Here is a 21,420-nt window from a genome sequence, read left to right as displayed (position 1 = left end):
CGCTTGACTCTCGGACCAAAATTGAAGCCAACATAGCCGATTAACGAAATTTGATAAAAATCCAATGGTCTACAGTTTTTTCGATTTTCCGGCAAAACGGTGCATAATTTTTGGCCGATGTTTGGACTTTTTTAATCAGCAAGTCATCCTTAATCGAAATAATTCAAATTTCGAACAAAATATACACTTTTAATTTTCTCGAAATTTTCAGCGAATACATACATCCAAGTGGAAATTTTTCTCACGAACAGTTAGATGTAGGAAAATTCTGAGTATGGCAGAAGAACGAGCGGCCAATTTTATGTAGGAAATGTCCATTCGTTTAACTCTCGGACCAAAATTGAAGCCAACATAGCCGATTAACCAAATTTGATAAAAATCCAAGGGTACCCCCTTGGAAAAATTTTTCCAAATTTTCCAAAAAAAAAATTTTGTTTAATGTTTTGGTACATGCACTTGATCCAGCTTATTCCAAACATGTGTTTTTTTCTGATCCCTTAACCCCAGTTTGCCGGAAAATAAGAAAAATCGAATTAAAAAATCTACAGTTTTTTCGATTTTCCGGCAAAACGGTGCATAATTTTTGGCCCATGTTTGGACTTTTTTAATCAGCAAGTTACCCTTAATCGAAATAATTCAAATTTCGAACAAAATACACACTTTTAATTTTCTCGAATTTTTCAGCGAATACAGACATCCAGGAGGAAATTTTTCTTACGAACCGTTAGATGTAGGAAAATTCCGAGTATGGCAGAAGAACGAACGGCCAATTTTATGTAGGAAATGTCTATTCGCTTGACTCTCGGATCAAAATTGACGCCAATATAGCCGATAAACCAATTTTGATAAAAATCCAAGGGTACCCCCTTGGAAAAATTTTTCCAAATTTTCCAAAAAAAAAATTTTGTTTAATGTTTTGGTACATGCACTTGATCCAGCTTATTCCAAACATGTGTTTTTTTCTGATCCCTTAACCCCAGTTTGCCGGAAAATAAGAAAAATCGAATTAAAAAATCTACAGTTTTTTCGATTTTCCGGCAAAACGGTGCGTAATTTTTGGCCCATATTTGGACTTTTTTAATCAGCAAGTCACCCTTAATCGAAATAATTCAAATTTTAAACAAAATACACACTTTTAATTTTTTCGAAATTTTCAGCGAATACAACCATCCAAGTGGAAATTTTTCTCACGAACAGTTAGATGTAGGAAAATTCTGCGTATGGCAGAAGAACGAGCGGCCAATTTTATGTAGGAAATGTCCATTCGCTTGACTCTCGGACCAAAATTGAAGCCAACATAGCCGATTAACGAAATTTGATAAAAATCCAATGGTCTACAATTTTTTCGATTTTCCGGCAAAACGGTGCATAATTTTTGGCCCTTGTTTGGACTTTTTTAATCAGCAAGTCACCCTTAATCGAAATAATTCAAATTTTAAACAAAATACACACTTTTAATTTTTTCGAAATTTTCAGCGAATACAACCACCCAAGTGGAAATTTTTCTCACGAACAGTTAGATGTAGGAAAATTCTACGTATGGCAGAAGAACGAGCGGCCAATTTTATGTAGGAAATGTCCATTCGCTTGACTCTCGGACCAAAATTGAAGCCAACATAGCCGATTAACGAAATTTGATAAAAATCCAATGGTCTACAGTTTTTTCGATTTTCCGGCAAAACGGTGCATAATTTTTGGCCGATGTTTGGACTTTTTTAATCAGCAAGTCATCCTTAATCGAAATAATTCAAATTTCGAACAAAATATACACTTTTAATTTTCTCGAAATTTTCAGCGAATACATACATCCAAGTGGAAATTTTTCTCACGAACAGTTAGATGTAGGAAAATTCTGAGTATGGCAGAAGAACGAGCGGCCAATTTTATGTAGGAAATGTCCATTCGTTTAACTCTCGGACCAAAATTGAAGCCAACATAGCCGATTAACCAAATTTGATAAAAATCCAAGGGTACCCCCTTGGAAAAATTTTTCCAAATTTTCCAAAAAAAAAATTTTGTTTAATGTTTTGGTACATGCACTTGATCCAGCTTATTCCAAACATGTGTTTTTTTCTGATCCCTTAACCCCAGTTTGCCGGAAAATAAGAAAAATCGAATTAAAAAATCTACAGTTTTTTCGATTTTCCGGCAAAACGGTGCATAATTTTTGGCCCATGTTTGGACTTTTTTAATCAGCAAGTCACCCTTAATCGAAATAATTCAAATTTTAAACAAAATACACACTTTTAATTTTTTCGAAATTTTCAGCGAATACAACCATCCAAGTGGAAATTTTTCTCACGAACAGTTAGATGTAGGAAAATTCTGCGTATGGCAGAAGAACGAGTGGCCAATTTTATGTAGGAAATGTCCATTCGCTTGACTCTCGGACCAAAATTGAAGCCAACATAGCCGATTAACGAAATTTGATAAAAATCCAATGGTCTACAGTTTTTTCGATTTTCCGGCAAAACGGTGCGTAATTTTTGGCCCATGTTTGGACTTTTTTAATCAGCAAGTCACCCTTAATCGAAATAATTCAAATTTTAAACAAAATACACACTTTTAATTTTTTCGAAATTTTCAGCGAATACAACCATCCAAGTGGAAATTTTTCTCACGAACAGTTAGATGTAGGAAAATTCTGCGTATGGCAGAAGAACGAGCGGCCAATTTTATGTAGGAAATGTCCATTCGCTTGACTCTCGGACCAAAATTGAAGCCAACATAGCCGATTAACGAAATTTAATAAAAATCCAATGGTCTACAGTTTTTTAGATTTTCCGGCAAAACGGTGCATAATTTTTGGCCCATGTTTGGACTTTTTTTAATCAGCAAGTCATCCTTAATCGAAATAATTCAAATTTCGAACAAAATATACACTTTTAATTTTCTCGAAATTTTCAGCGAATACATACATCCAAGTGGAAATTTTTCTCACGAACCGTTAGATGTAGGAAAATTCCGAGTATGACAGAAGAACGAACGGCCAATTTTATGTAGGAAAATTCCATTCGTTTGACTCTCGGACCAAAATTGAAACCAACATAGCCGATTAACGAAATTTGATAAAAATCCAATGGTCTACAGTTTTTTCGATTTTCCGGCAAAACGGTGCATAATTTTTGGCCCATGTTTGAACCTTTTTAATCAGCAAGTTACCCTTAATCGAAATAATTCAAATTTCGAACAAAATACACACTTTTAATTTTCTCGAAATTTTCAGCGAATACAGACCTCTAGGAGGAAATTTTTCTCACGAACCGTTAGATGTAGGAAAATTCCGAGTATGGCAGAACAACGAACGGCCAATTTTATGTAGGAAATGTCTATTCGCTTGACTCTCGGACCAAAATTGACGCCAATATAGCCGATAAACCAAATTTGATAAAAATCCAAGGGTACCCCCTTGGAAAATTTTTTCCAAATTTTCCAAAAAAAAAAATTTTGTTTAATGTTTTGGTAGATGCACTTGATCCAGCTTATTCCAAACATGTGTTTTTTTCTGATCCCTTAACCCCAGTTTGCCGGAAAATAAGAAAAATCGAATTAAAAACTCTACAGTTTTTTCGATTTTCCGGCAAAACGGTGCATAATTTTTGGCCCATGTTTGGACTTTTTTAATCAGCAAGTCACCCTTAATCGAAATAATTTAAATTTTAAACAAAACACACACTTTTAATTTTTTCGAAATTTTCAGCGAATACAACCATCCAAGTGGAAATTTTTCTCACGAACAGTTAGATGTAGGAAAATTCTGCGTATGGCAGAAGAACGAGCGGCCAATTTTATGTAGGAAATGTCTATTCGCTTGACTCTCGGACCAAAATTGAAGCCAACATAGCCGATTAACGAAATTTGATAAAAATCCAATGGTCTACAGTTTTTTCGATTTCCGGCAAAACGGTGCATAATTTTTGGCCCTTGTTTGGACTTTTTTAATCAGCAAGTCACCCTTAATCGAAATAATTCAAATTTTAAACAAAATACACACTTTTAATTTTTTCGAAATTTTCAGCGAATACAACCACCCAAGTGGAAATTTTTCTCATGAACAGTTAGATGTAGGAAAATTCTGCGTATGGCAGAAGAACGAGCGGCCAATTTTATGTAGGAAATGTCCATTCGCTTGACTCTCGGACCAAAATTGAAGCCAACATAGCCGATTAACGAAATTTGATAAAAATCCAATGGTCTAAAGTTTTTTCGATTTTCCGGCAAAACGGTGCATAATTTTTGGCCCATGTTTGGACTTTTTTAATCAGCAAGTCATCCTTAATCGAAATAATTCAAATTTCGAACAAAATATACACTTTTAATTTTCTCGAAATTTTCAGTGAATAGATACATCCAAGTGGAAATTTTTCTCACGAACAGTTAGATGTAGGAAAATTCTGAGTATGGCAGAAGAACGAGCGGCCAATTTTATGTAGGAAATGTCCATTCGTTTAACTCTCGGACCAAAATTGAAGCCAACATAGCCGATTAACCAAATTTGATAAAAATCCAAGGGTACCCCCTTGGAAAAATTTTTCCAAATTTTCCAAAAAAAAAAATTTTGTTTAATGTTTTGGTACATGCACTTGATCCAGCTTATTCCAAACATGTGTTTTTTTCTGATCCCTTAACCCCAGTTTGCCGGAAAATAACAAAAATCGAATTAAAAAATCTACAGTTTTTTCGATTTTCCGGCAAAACGGTGCATAATTTTTGGCCCATGTTTGGACTTTTTTAATCAGCAAGTCACCCTTAATCGAAATAATTCAAATTTTAAACAAAATACACACTTTTAATTTTTTCGAAATTTTCAGCGAATACAACCATCCAAGTGGAAATTTTTCTCACTAACAGTTAGATGTAGGAAAATTCTGCGTATGGCAGAAGAACGAGCGGCCAATTTTATGTAGGAAATGTCCATTCGCTTGACTCTCGGACCAAAATTGAAGCCAACATAGCCGATTAACGAAATTTGATAAAAATCCAATGGTCTACAGTTTTTTCGATTTTCCGGCAAAATGGTGCATAATTTTTGGCCCATGTTTGGACTTTTTTAATCAGCAAGTCATCCTTAATCGAAATAATTCAAATTTCGAACAAAATATACACTTTTAATTTTCTCGAAATTTTCAGCGAATACATACATCCAAGTGGAAATTTTTCTCACGAACAGTTAGATGTAGGAAAATTCTGAGTATGGCAGAAGAACGAGCGGCCAATTTTATGTAGGAAATGTCCATTCGTTTGACTCTCGGACCAAAATTGAAGCCAATATAGCCGATTAACCAAATTTGATAAAAATCCAAGGGTACCCCATTGGAAAAATTTTTCCAAATTTTCCAAAAAAAAAAATTTTGTTTAATGTTTTGGTAGATGCACTTGATCCAGCTTATTCCAAACATGTGTTTTTTTCTGATCCCTTAACCCCAGTTTGCCGGAAAATAAGAAAAATCGAATTAAAAAATCTACAGTTTTTTCGATGTTCCGGCAAAACGGTGCATAATTTTTGGCCCATGTTTGGACTTTTTTAATCAGCAAGTCACCCTTAATCGAAATAATTCAAATTTTAAACAAAATACACACTTTTATTTTTTTCGAAATTTTCAGCGAATACAACCATCCAAGTGGAAATTTTTCTCACGAACAGTTAGATGTAGGAAAATTCTGCGTATGGCAGAAGAACGGGCGGCCAATTTTATGTAGGAAATGTCCATTCGCTTGACTCTCGGACCAAAATTGAAGCCAACATAGCCGATTAACGAAATTTGATAAAAATGCAATGGTTTACAGTTTTTCGATTTTCCGGCAAAACGGTGCATAATTTTTGGCCCATGTTTAGACTTTTTAATCAGCAAGTAATCCTTAATCGAAATAATTCAAATTTCGAACAAAATATACACTTTTAATTTTCCCGAAATTTTCAGAGAATACATACACCCAAGTGGAAATTTTTCTTACGAACCGTTAGATGCAGGAAAATTCCGAGTATGGCAGAAGAACGAGCAGCCAATTTTATGTAGGAAATGTCCATTCGTTTGACTCTCGGACCAAAATTGAAGCAATATAGCCGATTAACCAAATTTGATAAAAATTCAAGGGTACCCCCTTGGAAAATTTTTTCCAAATTTTCCAAAAAAAAAATTTTGTTTAATGTTTTGGGTACATGCACTTGATCCAGCTTATTCCAAACATGTGTTTCTTTCTGATCCCTTAACCCCAGTTTGCCGGAAAATAAGAAAAATCGAATTAAAAAATCTACAGTTTTTTCGATTTTCCGGCAAAACGGTGCATAATTTTTGGCCCATGTTTGGACTTTTTTAATCAGCAAGTCACCCTTAATCGAAATAATTCAAATTTTTAAACAAAATACACACTTTTAATTTTTTCGAAATTTTCAGCGAATACAACCATCCAAGTGGAAATTTTTCTCACGAACAGTTAGATGTAGGAAAATTCTGCGTATGGCAGAAGAACGGGCGGCCAATTTTATGTAGGAAATGTCCATTCGCTTGACTCTCGTACCTAAATTGACGCCAACATAGCCGATTAACGAAATTTGTTAAAAATTAAATGGTCTACAGTTTTTTCGATTTTCCGGCAAAACGGTGCATAATTTCTTACAACGTGTTGAGATTTTTTTAATCAGCAAGTCACCTTTAATCGAAATAATTCAAATTTCAAACAAAATACACACTTTTAATGTTTTCGAAATTTTCAGCGAATACAACCATCCAAGTGGAAATTTTTCTCACGAACAGTTAGATGTAGGAAAATTCTGCGTATGGCAGAAGAACGAGCGGCCAATTTTATGTAGGAAATGTCCATTCGCTTGACTCTCGGACCAAAATTGAAGCCAACATAGCCGATTAACGAAATTTGATAAAAATCCAATGGTCTAAAAAGCAATGGATTTTCCGGCAAAACGGTGCATAATTTTTGCACGAACATGTTTATTTTTTTTTAAACAGAAGTTACCCTTAATCGAAATAATTCAAATTTCAAACAAAATATCCACTTTTAATTTTCACGAAATTTTCAGCAAATAGAGACATCTAAGTGGAAATTTTTCTCACGAACTGTTAGATGTAGGAAAATTCCGAGAATGGCAGAAGAACGAGCGGCCAATTTTATGTAGGAAATGTCTATTCGCTTGACTTTCGGACCAAAGTTGACGCCAATATAGCCGATTAACCAAATTTGATAAAAATCCAAGGGTACCCCCTTGGAAAACTTTTTCCAAATTTTCCAAAAAAAAAATTTTGTTTAATGTTTTGGTACATGCACTTGGTCCAGCTTATTCCAAACATGTGTTTTTTTCTGATCCCTTAACCCCAGTTTGCCGGAAAAGAGAAAAAATTGAATTAAAAAATCTACATATTTTTCGATTTTCCAGCAAAACGTTGCATAATTTTTAGCCACATGTTACGTGTTGCACACAGCAAGTTACCCTTAATCGAAATAATTCAAATTTCGAAAAAAATATACACTTTTAATTTTCTCGAAATTTTCAGCGAATACATACATCCAAGTGGAAATTTTTCTCACGAACAGTTAGATGTAGGAAAATTCTGAGTATGGCAGAAGAACGAGCGGCCAATTTTATGTAGGAAATGTCCATTCGCTTGACTCTCGGGCCAAAATTGACGCCAATATAGCCGATTAACGAAATTCGATAAAAATCCAAGAGGAAATCCCTTGGAAAAAATTTTCCAAATTTTACAAAAAAAAAATTTTGTTTAATGTTTTGGTACATGCACTTGGTCCAGCTTATTCCAAACATGTGTTTTTTTCTGATCCCTTAACCCCAGTTTGCCGGAAAAGAGGAAAAATCGAATTAAAAAATCTACAGTTTTTTCGATTTTCCGGCAAAACGGTGCATAATTTTTAGCCACAGGTTTAGATTTTTTTATTCAGCAAGTCACCCTTAATCGAAATAATTCAAATTTTAAACAAAATATTCACTTTTAATTTTCACGAAATTTTCTGCGAATAAATACATCCAAGTGGAAATTTTTCTCACGAACATTTAGATGTAGGAAAATTCTGAGTATGGCAGAAGAACGAGCGGCCAATTTTATGTAGGAAATGTCCATTCGCTTGACTCTCGGGCCAAAATTGACGCCAATATAACCGATTAACGAAATTTGATAAAAATCCAATGGTCTACAGTTTTTTCAATTTTCCGGCAAAACGGTGCATAATTTTTGGCCACATGTTTAAATTTTTTTTAATCAGCAAGTCACCCTTAATCGAAATTATTTAAATTTTAAACAAAATATTCACTTTTAATTTTCTCGAAATTTTCAGCGAATACAGACATCCAAGTGCAAATTTTTCTCACGAATTGTTAGATGTAGGAAAATTCGAGTATGGCAGAAGAACGAGCGGCCAATTTTATGTAGGAAATGTCTATTCGCTTGACTCTCTGGCCAAAACTGACGCCAATATAGCCGATTAACCAAATTTAATAAAATCCAAGGATGGAGTTTCCATTAACAACATTAGATATGCGGACGACACTGTGATCTTAGCCGAAAATATTGAAGATCTTCAGAGACTGGTGACCAGAATAGCGGAGTATGGAAAAGAGTATGGTGTAACAGTGAATGTCAAGAAGACGAAATTTATGAGAATATCAATAATTCAAAGAAATAACGAGAATCTTCTAATAAACGGAAACAAGTGGACAAATATGCATATCTGAGAACAATGATAAACTCCACAAATAATTACATTCAGGAGATCAAAATCAGAATAGAAAAGGCTAGAGCAAATTTCAACAAAATGAGAATAGTGCTATGTAGAAGGGATTTAAAATTGGAACTAAGAGTTAGGTTGGCGAGGTGCTATGTTTTTTCAACTTTATTTTATGGAATGGAATCTTGGACTTTGAATGCGACATCATTGAAAAAACTGGAATCATTAGAGCTGTGGGTGTATAGAAAAATTCTGAAATATCGTGGACAGAGCATGTCACAAACAAAGAGGTTGTGAGAAGGATGAATAAAGAAATAGAAATTTTAAATATAATTTAAACAAGAAAATTGGAATATCTCGGACATATTACACGTGGAGAGAAATACACCTTGCTCCAACTGATTATGCAGGCAAAGATCCAAGGAAAGAGAAGCATAGGAAGGAATAGAATGTCATGGCTGCACAACCTGAGAGAGTGGTACGGATGCACATCAAATGTACAGATGTACATCAAATGAACTTCTCAGAGCAGCTGTCTCAAAAGTCTGAATAGCTATGATGATTGCCTGAAAACGTGTTTTTTTTTAAATCATACTCGCAAATAGCTCTAAAAGTATTGACCTAGTGAAAAAACTATAAAATAAAAGTTGCCTAGAATTAGTCAGTTTATTTATTTCCGAACTTATTTTAAACGTATGTTTTCCCCCCGAGAAGGGGTGACTTTTACCACCCAAGTAAAAGGAACCCGTAAGTCCAAAAGTGAAGTAGAGTGTGAGAGGAACTTAAATACAAATTTTCAAGCAAATTCGTCGTGATAAAAAAATTTAACTCCACAACAGTCATTTACTGGAGTAGAATAGGAAGTTTGCGGTTCAACTAGTGCCTATCACTATCTAATGATAATAGGTTAACGTGAAGGTGCTGGTAATACAATATATCAAAATAAACAAAAAAAGAAAAAAGCTTTAAATACCTGATAATAAAACTCGAATTACTAGGCGTTTTACATCAACCAACTTTATATCAGTTCATATTGTTCAAATGATAATTAAATAATATCGAAAAGGTAATTAAAAAATATCAATAAAACAGCGCATTATAATTAAACTAAGTATATTGACGATTACTCACTAAGGTCGAACAATGTCAATAAAAATATAATGTAAACAAAATAATAATAGTACACAAGTATCTATACGTACAACTATTATCAAGAAACCATAAAATGGTTTGGAAATCAATACACAAATATATTTATGGTGTAAAATGTGCTTTAAAAAAGTTAAAAATATGTTTGTGTTTTTATTTGGCAAAGTGTGCACTCTATTGAGCACGAATTGAAGAAAAATAAACTAATTTACAAACAGGTTGACCAATGTTCGGTTAAACTTAAAGTATGTCTAAATTATACATTTATAAATTTTCAGCAAGCTTGAACGAGATATTAATTACTAAATCCCAGTTGGGTTTCAGAAATGCTGTGGATGCGAGAGAGGCAATATTCGAATTTAATGTACTAGTCAACATTTACTTCATATACTTCAAATGTATGCCCCAACTGCAGATAGGAAATATGACGATGAAGTTAAAAAGCTCTATGATCAAATCCTAGACATCTTACTTCTTCTTCTTAAAGTTCCATCTCCTATCGGAGGTTGGATATCATAACGGCTATGGTCACTTTGTTGGCTGCTGCTCTGAAAAGTTGTAGTGATCTACAGTTAAACGATTCTCTACTCTAAGGTTCTTCAGCCAGGAGATGCGTCTTCTTCCTATGCTTCTTCTTCCTTGGATCCTTCCTTGCATAATAATTCTCAGCAGCTCATATTTTTCTCCTCTGGTTATGTGACCCAAATATTCTAGTTTTCTTCTTTTTATGCTGTTCATAATTTCTAACTCCTTATTTAGACGTCGTAGTACCTCAGCATTGGTAATCCTTTGAACCCACTGAATTTTTAATATTCTTCTGTAACACCACATTTCGAACGCTTCTATTTTTTATGTGTCGCTTCTTCAATGTCCAAGCTTCCATTCCGTATAGTAAGATAGAAAATATGTAACATCTTAGAGTCCTCAATTTGAGATGCAACTGAAGGTCTCTGTTGGTAAGCATTGTCTTCATTTTCACAAATGCTTGCCTTGCAGTTTCAATTCGGACTTTGATTTCTCTGCTTTGGTCATTTTTGTCATCAACCCAGGTTCCCAGATATTTATATGTCTCTACTTTTTCTATTTGGGTTTGCTCTATCATTAATCTTTCATTTCCCTGTTGCGTTTTTGAGACATCTTACACAAGCTTAATAAACACGAAATTTTATATACTATAGACGACTTCAATTGAAAAATTGGGGAAGGTCAACGAGGTCAAACTGTAGGTCCTTATGGTCTTGGACAACCTAACGATCGAGGACGAACGAGGACAGAGATTGTATGAATTTTGTAAAGATAACGACATGGTTATTGTAAATACCTGGTATAAGCTATCCAAGTGACGACTACATACTTGGAAAGCTCCATTTGGCGATGAGAGCAGCCCTGGGCCTCCAAGAAACCAAATAGATTAAATACTTGTAAGTAAGCATTTCCGAAATACCGTCAAAAAAATCAATATACATATTTCAAGGACTGAGTAAACCAATGACAAAAACCAAAAACCAATATAATTAATTTTGACGATATGAGCATAAAAGATAAGATTAAAAGATAATTTAACAATCGAATGAAGAAGATTGGAGAACAACTAGATGATCCAGAGGAACTATGGAATAAATTTAAAAAGCAAGTTATGGAACAACGTCGGCTTATAAAATCGAATGAAACAGAATATAGACATCTACAGAGAAGAATTAAAAGGGAGATAAAATTAGCCAAAGAAAAAGAAATGAGAGAAAAGTGTCAGGAAATTGAGGATTTGATATCTAAGCACGACTTAATGAGCACAAAAGTAAAGAAATAAGCAACTGTCATCGAGTGCAATAGTCTGTGGACTACTACGCACTCCGATGCTCATCGCCCTTCTTCAAATTGATTCCCATTGGCTAATTGATCTGGCAATCCCTAAATATCTCTCGATATGCGCATATAGAAATAGGCGATTTTTAGGTCAGCTAAAGAAGAAGAAGAAGCTTTATCTTGAAGAGGTGTAAAACCTATAACAGGGCATGACATGACTTTTAGTCATGTAAAAAATATCTTATCTTTATCAAGACAAGACCCGAAAATGGACTTCGCGTGCAGAAGATTCTTCGCCTACGACCAGGGCCGTTCCTGGCGGCTATGCAATGAATGCCCCGCACGCAAGCGTTAAATTTTAGGGGCGCCAAATATTTGGTTACCATTACAAAAATATTCTCACTTCTAAAACAAAAAAAGTCAGTGTTCAGTACTTCCCCCGTAAGCGCTAAAGTAATCACTTCATCCGATTGCTATTCCCTATTATAATACCAAAATTACTAATTAAATTACCACCCTACAATTTTATTAGTGTCAGCACACGAAGCGCCGTCTAATGCCGCTCGCCGCGTTTGAGTAAAGAAGGTACTATTGATAAAGAGCAACAAAAATATTATGAAATTGAAAAACAGCGATGGCGTGGAATCATCAAAAGAATGATTTGTATTATGCAGTATTTACCTGGCCAAAATTTAGCTTTTAGGGGTGACAGTACGAATGTTTATGAGACTAATAATAGCAATTTTTTGAAATTAGTTGAAATGATTGCTAAATTCGATCCAATTATGATGGAACACCTGAGCAATATTCGAAGGTCTAAAGGGTTGTGCCGAAATATGCCTCATTACCTGAGCAATCACTTCCAAAATGAATTAATTCATTTATTTTCAAGAAATATATCAATAAAAATTAATCCCAGAGCAACGGTTTTGCCTTGTTCAGCTCACACTTTTAATTTAAGTGTCAACGATGCAGCTAAAATTTTATATGAGACTAGGTTTTTTTTTAATTACTCAGGAGTTATAGACAAAATTAAAACGTTCAAATTCATTTTTTCTATTATAATTTGGCATGATGTGTTAACAAAAGTTAATATAGTAAGTAAAATGGTCCAGAATCCAAATACAACTTTAAATGAATGCCATACAGAAATTTCAGGAATGAGGCTGTAGCAGAAGCAGAAAAAAGTGATGTAGAGCAAACATTTTCATTATTAAGACAAAGAAAGACGAACCTTCAATTTTCGTATGAAGGTACAGATGAAACAGTATTCGATCCAAAACAAAAATTTAAGATCAGTTTTTATTTTCAAATTTTGGACACAACAATTCAATCCCTACAAAGACGCTTTGGGGGAATAGATAAGTGCCACGATTTATTTGGATTTTTGGGTAATTTTCAAAATCTAGATTCTGATGTGATTAAAAGATCATATATGGATTTGGATTTAGCTTTACAAATTCAACATGAAGGAAACGTATGCAAAGATATTGATGGTCTTGATTTGCATAATGAAATTCTGTCATACAAAGTTCTTAACCCAATCACAGACTCTAGCAAAATTTCGGATTCGCCCATAGATATTTTAAATTATATAACAAAGAAAACTTTACAATCCTTGTTTCCAAATCTATTTATAGCCTTGAGAATATTCCTGACCCTTCCAATTTCGGTGGCATCTGGCGAAAGAAGTTTTTCAAAGCTAAAGCTCATAAAAAATTATTTAAGAATGTCAATGTGCCAAGAAAATCTATCAGATTTGGCAGTCATTTCAATTGAAAATAAAATTTGTGAAGCCATTGATCACAATGAAATGATAAATGAGCTTGCATCTGTGAAATCACGACGTATCATGTTGTAATTCCAATATTTGTTATTTAATTATTTTTCACTTGGTATTTATGTATTATTTAATAAAGTTTTTTTGCATTGAGAGTATCTCCTTTCCGTTATTGTTTCATGTTATATTGCAGAATGCCTTATTAATTTGCGAATTGAGTGTTTTCTTTCTTACTGTTAACTTACATAATAATATTGTTTTAAAATGACCTTTTTTCTTCATTTAATTTTGAAAATAAAACCGATTTTCAAACATGGTTCGTTTTATTTTTCTTTTTGCATTCATATCGTATTTTCAATCATATCACAAGAACATGTTATGATATAGGTATCTTAAAAACATAATATGGGGGCGCACAAAAAATCCTGCACTCAGGCGCTCACTAGAACGGTCCTGCCTACGACGGTCGAAGCCCTCAGCAGAGCGTACGAGGATCAGAAGGTGCTAATATCCCTTCATTTCTGACGAGACGACATAACATAATTAAAAAACGAATTCTCTCTATACTAGTTGACAATAACAAGAAAATTATTGTACGAAATAGGAAGAGAATGGCAACTATTTATATATATATATATATATATATATATATATATATATATATATATATATATATATATATATATATATATATCCGAGTTGTTTGAAGATGACAGAAATAATATTACCGAATCCTACCAAAATTATTGTACTGACGGCCCAGAAATTATGAAATCAGAGGTAGAACATGCTTTAAAAAATGCTAAAATTAGGAAAGCAGATAATATACCAACTGAGTACCAAATCACAATGCTAGAAAATGTTCACAATGTCGATTAATTTATCTAATTACCTACACTCTTAAAATTTTCCTAATAATCTACAACAGAATTAGACTCAAATGCGAAGAAGATCTAGAAGATACCCAATTTGGTTTTAGAAATGCTATGGGAATTAGGGAGGCACTTTTTGCTCTAAATATCCTATTACAAGAATGCTATGATCAAAGAAAAGATGTATTTGCATACTTTGTTGACTTCGAAAAGGCTTTCGATAAAGTACAACATGTAAAATTAATGCAGATCCTAAAAAATATAGAAATAGATGAAAAGATATTCGTGTCATTAAAAATCTGTACTGGAATCAAACTGCTATCGTACAAATTTGAGACAATTATATTGACGAAATTTCCATACAACAAGAAATCAGACAAGGTTTCATTTTGTCCCCAACATTGTTTAATATTTACTTGGACCAATTATTTAAAAAGGCACTTGAGCGACACCCATTTGGAACCAAAATCAACGGGGAACTACTAAATGTACGTGATACTTAAGATACGCAAACAATACAGTGTTTCTGTCAGAAAATATTGACGGTCTCCAAATTCTGCTTCATCATTATCACAAAGTAGTAGAAGAAATGGGCATTAAAATAAACTCAAAAATGATCAAATTTTTAGTCTTTAGTCGTAAGCCACATCCAGATGCAGAGCTTCAATTAAATGGAGTCCAAGTTTACAAAATTACATATTTGGGAACTGTTATAACGAACCAACTCGATCCAGACATACTAGTTTTGATTCTACTTTGAATTTTTCCTTGGTGATTTCCTGTAGAAAATGTTTTGGTGTTATTTTCATTCATATTTTTGTTACTACTAGTTTGTGTTCACTCAACTTCACACAAGCATTGGAAATGTGAACTCATAGATGGATGCTGAAGACACCTTGGACAGCAAGTAGTAAAGCTAATGAGGACTAGCAAGAAAAAATAAGGAGGGTCAACAGAGATAGAAAATTCTTAAACATCGAAAAATGTCTTATCTGGGACATATAGTGAGAGGAAATGGTATAGAATATTACAACTGATCCTTAAAGGAAAAATAGAAGGCCGTAGATGTGTAGGCAGGAAACCAGCTTTCTTTGTTAAAAAACATTCGTGAATGGACTCAGATATCAAATGCAGGACAATTATTCCATGTAGCAGAAGATCTAACACCCTTAGCAATGGTGATCGCCAATGTCGGATAACTCTGATATGGCACGTAAAGAAGAAGAAATCAACTTTTTCAAGAGTTATTTTTGTTAAAATTACCAACTCCTAGCTCTTATATTGCTCTTTTATAACAAACCATTTTAAAATATAAAACCATGTATAAAGCTTTGCTCAAAAAAATGCTTAATATATTTATTGATAATAAGCAATAAAAAAAGAGAACAAACAAAATATCTTAAAGTAGTGCCTCATAATGGTGAGATACAAGCAACAATAATCGGACAGATAGGGGAGTCGATACTGTAGAGGTCCTAGCATGTACAAAAAAGTGTAAACGGGTATGAAGTAATACTGCACTTTGGTTGCATTAATAGTTTCTTGACCAAGTCATGCTGGATTGGATGCTAATAGAACATAGATGCCAGAAAATCTTTACAGAAAAAAGCGTCTTGGAAATCTTACTGCTGGTAAAATTATGGATTTGGTGGATGTGTTAAAAAGAAGAAAAGAACAAATTGCTTGCATCCAAGAGACAATAAAGAAGACAAACGACAAAGCAAATAGGAGAAAGATACAGATAAAGAAGATACAGGTGAGATGTAGGGAATATCAACATTAGAAATAGAACACAAACATCAGAGGAGAATACAAAAATGTTTGTTCTCGTATAATTTACCAAACCAAAAGATGTATCAAAATTCGCTGGTGACTTCCTCGTATAAAACCTAAAAGACACGGGACAATTAAACATTATATCTCTTAAAGTATTTTAAGTCTTAAAAAAAATGCAAAGAATCTTATTAAGTAATTCTATTTATTAAATCATATGTGGTTAAACTGAAACGTGAAAAATTTAGGTTCGCGTCCCAGCGTGGTAAGAACTTTCAATGTGGCCCATGTTCTATTGCACTTTTTAATTATTGAATTTTCAAAACGAAATAACTAAAAAGGAAATTTTGGAATTTAATTAATTATTATTTCGAATATTAGAAACCAAACATGCACAAAAAATGTTTATTACAAATAAATTGACATGTTAAAAAAACGACAATTAAAAATCCCAAAATAAAGTGTAACAATGCCGCAAGTTGCAGTTAATAATGCTGGATATTACTATACTAAAATAAAATATTTCATACCTGTAAAAATATAAACCAAAACTTCAGTTCCGCTGATTGCACTTAAAGTTGTTCAAACACTAGTCACTGTAAATGTAGGTAATGTAACCGTAGGTGATAGTATTAAAACAGTTGATTGCGTCTTGCCCTGTAATGTATAGCGAGGCTTGCGAAGTAATGTGCGGTTCAAGGCTTGGTGCTTTGGCTTCTAGACTGTCTCTCCCATCAGGTACCTATACTAACTATAAGACCACTTTTGTGCATTGTTTTTTATCTTAAAATCTTTTAGCGTCTGCTGTTTAAGTTTGTTTGTTTATATTATAACACTAAGTACCTAATTGTTTATTTTTTATTTTTAGAGAAGTGCAGATACTGAAAATTGGTGTAACAAAGTTTCGCGCCAAGAAAAAATCACTAAAGACTTGGAAATATGTATAATTTTGCCTGTACATTATTTATAAGACCAAAAAGACTAAAAACTACATAGGAAAAACATAACAAAAATTCAGTCGTCAAAGTTTATGAGAAAACGTGAAAATTGTTTTCATGTTGTGGGAAGGATGTCGATTTTTTTTGTCATATTTATGAGAACACTATCTAGTTTGCCCAATATATACCCCATCGCAATTTGAACAGGGAATTTTATAAACATCACGCGGTTTCTTTAACCCTTAATATCCTGAATTATTATATTTTTGAAAAATGATATATTTTATGTTAATTTATTGTTCGTATTAGTCCTCTAGTTAAGTTTCTGAGCTTATTTTCAAAAAAAAAGGTATTAGCTGTGACATATATGTCACTCTAGGACATACAGGGAGCAAAATAAGAAAAAACGCGAAAGCTTTATTAAATTATATATTTAAACAAAAAATATGTTTTACATAGGTATGTATAGAGAATTATTTTGTATGAAACCTCTCATTACAATCAATGCACAACCCCAAATCACACTTTCTACACATGGTTCTAACAACAGAAGTGCAATTTTCAAATGCGCACCGTCGTCTTTTCTTGTTTGGAATATCTTTCCACTTTTCATGCTTTATTCTTTGGGTTTATGCTATTATTTTCTGCCCAATGTACAAATTGGATAATTTGCTCGAATCGATTACGCATCATTGCATTTTTAACAAAACGATGCTCCATGTCTGGTTTTGAATCCCAGTAATATCTCTTTCTTTTCAATTACAACTAAACTAAAATTCAATTACATCTTAGATCTAAAGTTTTTGAATCATGCATTATTCCGATATTAACTTATGCGGCACAAACATGGACAATCACAAAAAAGAATATGAATATACTTAGAGTCACTCAACACGCGATGGAAAGAGCAATGCTAGGTATATCACTTAAGGACAAGAAAAAAAACACATGGATAAGACAGAAAACCAAAGTCCCCGATGTGGTGCAAAAATCATTAAAGTTGAAATGGGAATACGCTGGACATGTTGCTAGGAGCGATCTAAACAAATGGCACAGATCAATTTTAACCTGGAGACCATAACAACACAAAAGACCCAGAGGCAGACCTCCTATGAGATGGACAGATGATCTGAAAAGCACTGCCGGGAAAAATTGGCTACAAGTAGCGTACAATAAAAAACAATGGAAAGGAAGACTTGAAGAGGCTTATGTTCAGATGTAGACGTGAATGGCTAGACGAAGAAGAAGAAGAAGAAGAATATCTCTTTCTTGGTTTTGGATGGTATCCACTAAAAATAAAAATGCCAATAAAGCATTTCAGTTGTTTAAGTGGGTCGGCAGCATTTTTGAAAAGAACATAGACTCTAAGTATTGGAATAACGGGCCATCCCAGAATAACTCGAATGACTCAACAAGTGTTAAATTCTCATAATCAGAAAAATTTGGTGTTGGAAAAGTATCCAGATGATTTTGAAAATCACCTCCTTTTAACCAAGAATATGAACATTTTGATGGCTCATCAGGTGCGCTGGCTTCAGTGGCGCCAATTCTATTATTATTTAAAAGTTTTATCTCGGCTTGGGCACGAAGTTGTCTCCCTGGCAAATGGTGAAGATCTCCATCATCAATTTCATCTCCAGATTCTTCATCTGTGAGGACGTTTACTTCTGGAGGTTCTGTGTAGATGGCATCTAAATCTAACTCTACATCACCGTAAGCTATTTGAAGTGCTTCTTCAAGGGTAAAACTGCGCCTAAAATGAAAAAAAAACATAAATGCCAAATAAGAAATACATTCCCATAAAGACGTTTATGTATTACATAAAAACAAAATAGTTTCTTAAAATTCTCTGTTGGTAAATCTCTAGATGGCAATAATCGTTGTTCCTCAAATCGCCGAGAATATCGTAATATTAAAAAAAAATTTTGAATAAAATCCTTTATAAAAAGGTATATAAAAAACCCAGTTGGGCTATGTTGAATTGACAAAACGTTTTCGGAATAAGTATTCCATCATCAGTGTCTAGTTAATACATGGATGTAGCCACTAAATATGTGGGTAAAAACCCTTTTAAAATTATTAAATGAAATTTAGTTTACATTATGTCTGATTTACATTTAATAAAACTTTAATATATTTAGTCCATACTTGTTTTATTTCAATTGGGTTATTAATAGGTTTATTGTTTTTGTCAATTAATCGGTTAGGTGTATTGGTTCGTGATTTTTCAGATAATTATTTCACTTTTTTATGCAAATTATAATGATCATGCTTTTTCTGCAATTCTTCCACTTCGATGCATGTTTCTATCATCCACTTTTCCTTAGCCTCTTTTATTTTATTCCTTATTAATTTATGCTTTTCTCTGAGCTTTTTTGGGTTTTTGTTTCTATATTTTCTTCTTTGTTCCATGATTTCCAGTATTTCTTGAGTCATCCAAGGTTTTCTTTTGTAGAGTTTCTTTCTGTGTTTTTATAACAGAAGCTTTGATTTTGCTCCACATAATGTTCACATTTTCAGTGTTTTTCATTTCAATTTCTTCATTTCTTGATTGATACAAGTTGAAACCTTAGCACGGATTTCATTTATCTTGAGTAACTGAGTATTCACCTTAGAACCTTTGGATTTTATTATCTTTTTCACCCTCAGTTTCATTTTTGAGACAAGGAGGTTATGGTCTGAGGGGACATCTGCTCCAGGAAAAGTCTTAACTCTTACAATGGAATTTCTAAATCTTAGATTAGTTAGAATAAAGTCGATCTGATTTTCTTTGGAGCATCCACTTGTACTACAATAATGTTCACTTCTTCTATTTAGTTTTAGTGTTTCTAGGTCGTACTCGGTATGGTCGTATGTTTTCTCTATCACTTGTTTTAGCGCTTGTATAGCTTTTGTCGTGGATCTTCCTTTTCTAAAACCCTACTCGTAATCTCCTATGCTTTGTTTTTTTTTAGGTTGTGTCAAAACAATGGTTTTGAGTTGTGTCTTTTATTTTCTATTTCTATCTCGTTCATCATTTTTCTACATTTTTTTCACGAATTTTATTGTAAACCAACTCGTTTTATATTGTCCGATAAATATAAACATTTCTAAATTCCTAGATCAACATTCGGTGCAACAGGTGCTTAGGCAAAATCAACAACAAGTTATTTTGATGCAATAAAAACAAGAAATTGTTCATCTAAATTTAATTACTGTTTGCCGATAAACAAAATAACTAGTTCTACCTATTCCTAGTTGATTTTAATAAAAAAACCCAATTACTTGTATTACAGCAGTCCAGAATGTCGAAGAAAATAACAAATAAGTTCTCCACTTTACGCGAATTTTATTGTGAACCAACTAGTTTTATATTCACCGATAAATATAAACATTTCTGACTGAATCTGGTGACCCTATTTTTAATTACATAAAAATGATGACCATGAGTCTTAAAGACTCCTGGCTAAAAAAAGCTGTTTTTGTCAAGCTGGCACCTAAAAAATGCAATAAAACAGTTTTTAATAATAAAACAATATTGTAATGTCATTTAAAAGCAAACTATAGGACTTACAACAAAAACAGAAAAAATGGTAACATGTTTTATAACATAAAATTTTTAAAGTCATATTCCAAAAAAAAATAAACATTTACAAACAAATATAATATATGTATGCTTAAAAATAGGTACATTTTATATAAAAAATTGTTAAAAACAACATAATTGCAATTCTGCACAAAACCTGCAAATCACAAAAAACGTTAAAAATCTATTCAATACAAATTTTTCGAGAACATTGTAAACATATGGGTTTTTGACACGTTGTGCATAAATATGCAGTCTTTTTTCTTAATTTGGATGGACAGATGTAGCAATATTTTCTTATTTCAGGCTTTTCTTCTTCGTTAGCCTTATTTTAGGGAATATCAAGGATACTTCCGATCAGTTCTTTCAGCTGCCTTTGTAATATTGGCATTTCATATCTTCTATGTAAATGTGAGGAAACGAGTTCATCGGCCAGGGTTTCTATACATTTGAATCTAGTCCAATTGTTTTCGGGAATCGAAGTAAACATAATGTATGAATTTACTCCACATACGTCTACTATTTTATAAAAAATAGCCATGGGTCATCTACGTGTTTTTTCATCCATCGCGTCTACACCCCCTTTGGTCAAGTTGTAAAAATAATTTATTTCTGGTAGTCCATTATCTGCATCTACTTCTATGGAATGATGCACGGAAGAAGTTAACACTTTGATTGCCCAGCAGGTTGAAGCACTTTTTCCACCCAGGCCATGGTGTTATTTCTTAATCTTCGGCATGATACACAGCTAGAATTTAACTGTATGCATTTTTCAATATAACATTGGGTTTTTTTTCACCAATTTCAGGAGTGTATCTCTAATGATACACGCGGCCTGTCCGAATT

General features: G+C 33.2%; 2 protein-coding genes across 3 annotated transcripts in view; one reads left to right on the top strand and one right to left on the bottom strand.

Moving 5' to 3' along the window:
- Positions 1–16,808, bottom strand: part of LOC140436297 (clavesin-1-like) — a 50,220-nt gene extending 33,412 nt beyond the window's left edge. Inside the window, exon 1 of one of the 2 annotated variants that reach the window (XM_072525005.1) lies at positions 16,602–16,808. The gene's annotated coding sequence lies outside the window, so the exon portion shown is untranslated. Of the gene's footprint in view, positions 1–9,667; positions 9,687–16,601 lie in introns of those variants that run through there. The other variant, XM_072525006.1, reaches the window with a different exon arrangement.
- Positions 12,785–13,507, top strand: LOC140436138 (zinc finger MYM-type protein 1-like). Its single transcript, XM_072524844.1, has one exon. It carries the CDS (start codon positions 12,785–12,787, stop codon positions 13,505–13,507), a length of 723 nt encoding a protein of 240 aa, XP_072380945.1.
- Positions 16,809–21,420: the final 4,612 nt, after the last annotated feature.

This window comes from Diabrotica undecimpunctata, chromosome 3 (assembly GCF_040954645.1).
Source record: "Diabrotica undecimpunctata isolate CICGRU chromosome 3, icDiaUnde3, whole genome shotgun sequence".
Classification (NCBI taxonomy): domain Eukaryota; kingdom Metazoa; phylum Arthropoda; class Insecta; order Coleoptera; family Chrysomelidae; genus Diabrotica; species Diabrotica undecimpunctata.
This window is presented reverse-complemented; position numbering and strand designations above follow the sequence as displayed.

Excerpts from the sequence above, each read along its gene's own strand:
- LOC140436138 (XM_072524844.1), top strand. The coding sequence starts at position 12,785 with ATGCCATACAGAAATTTCAGGAATGAGGCTGTAGCAGAAGCAGAAAAA.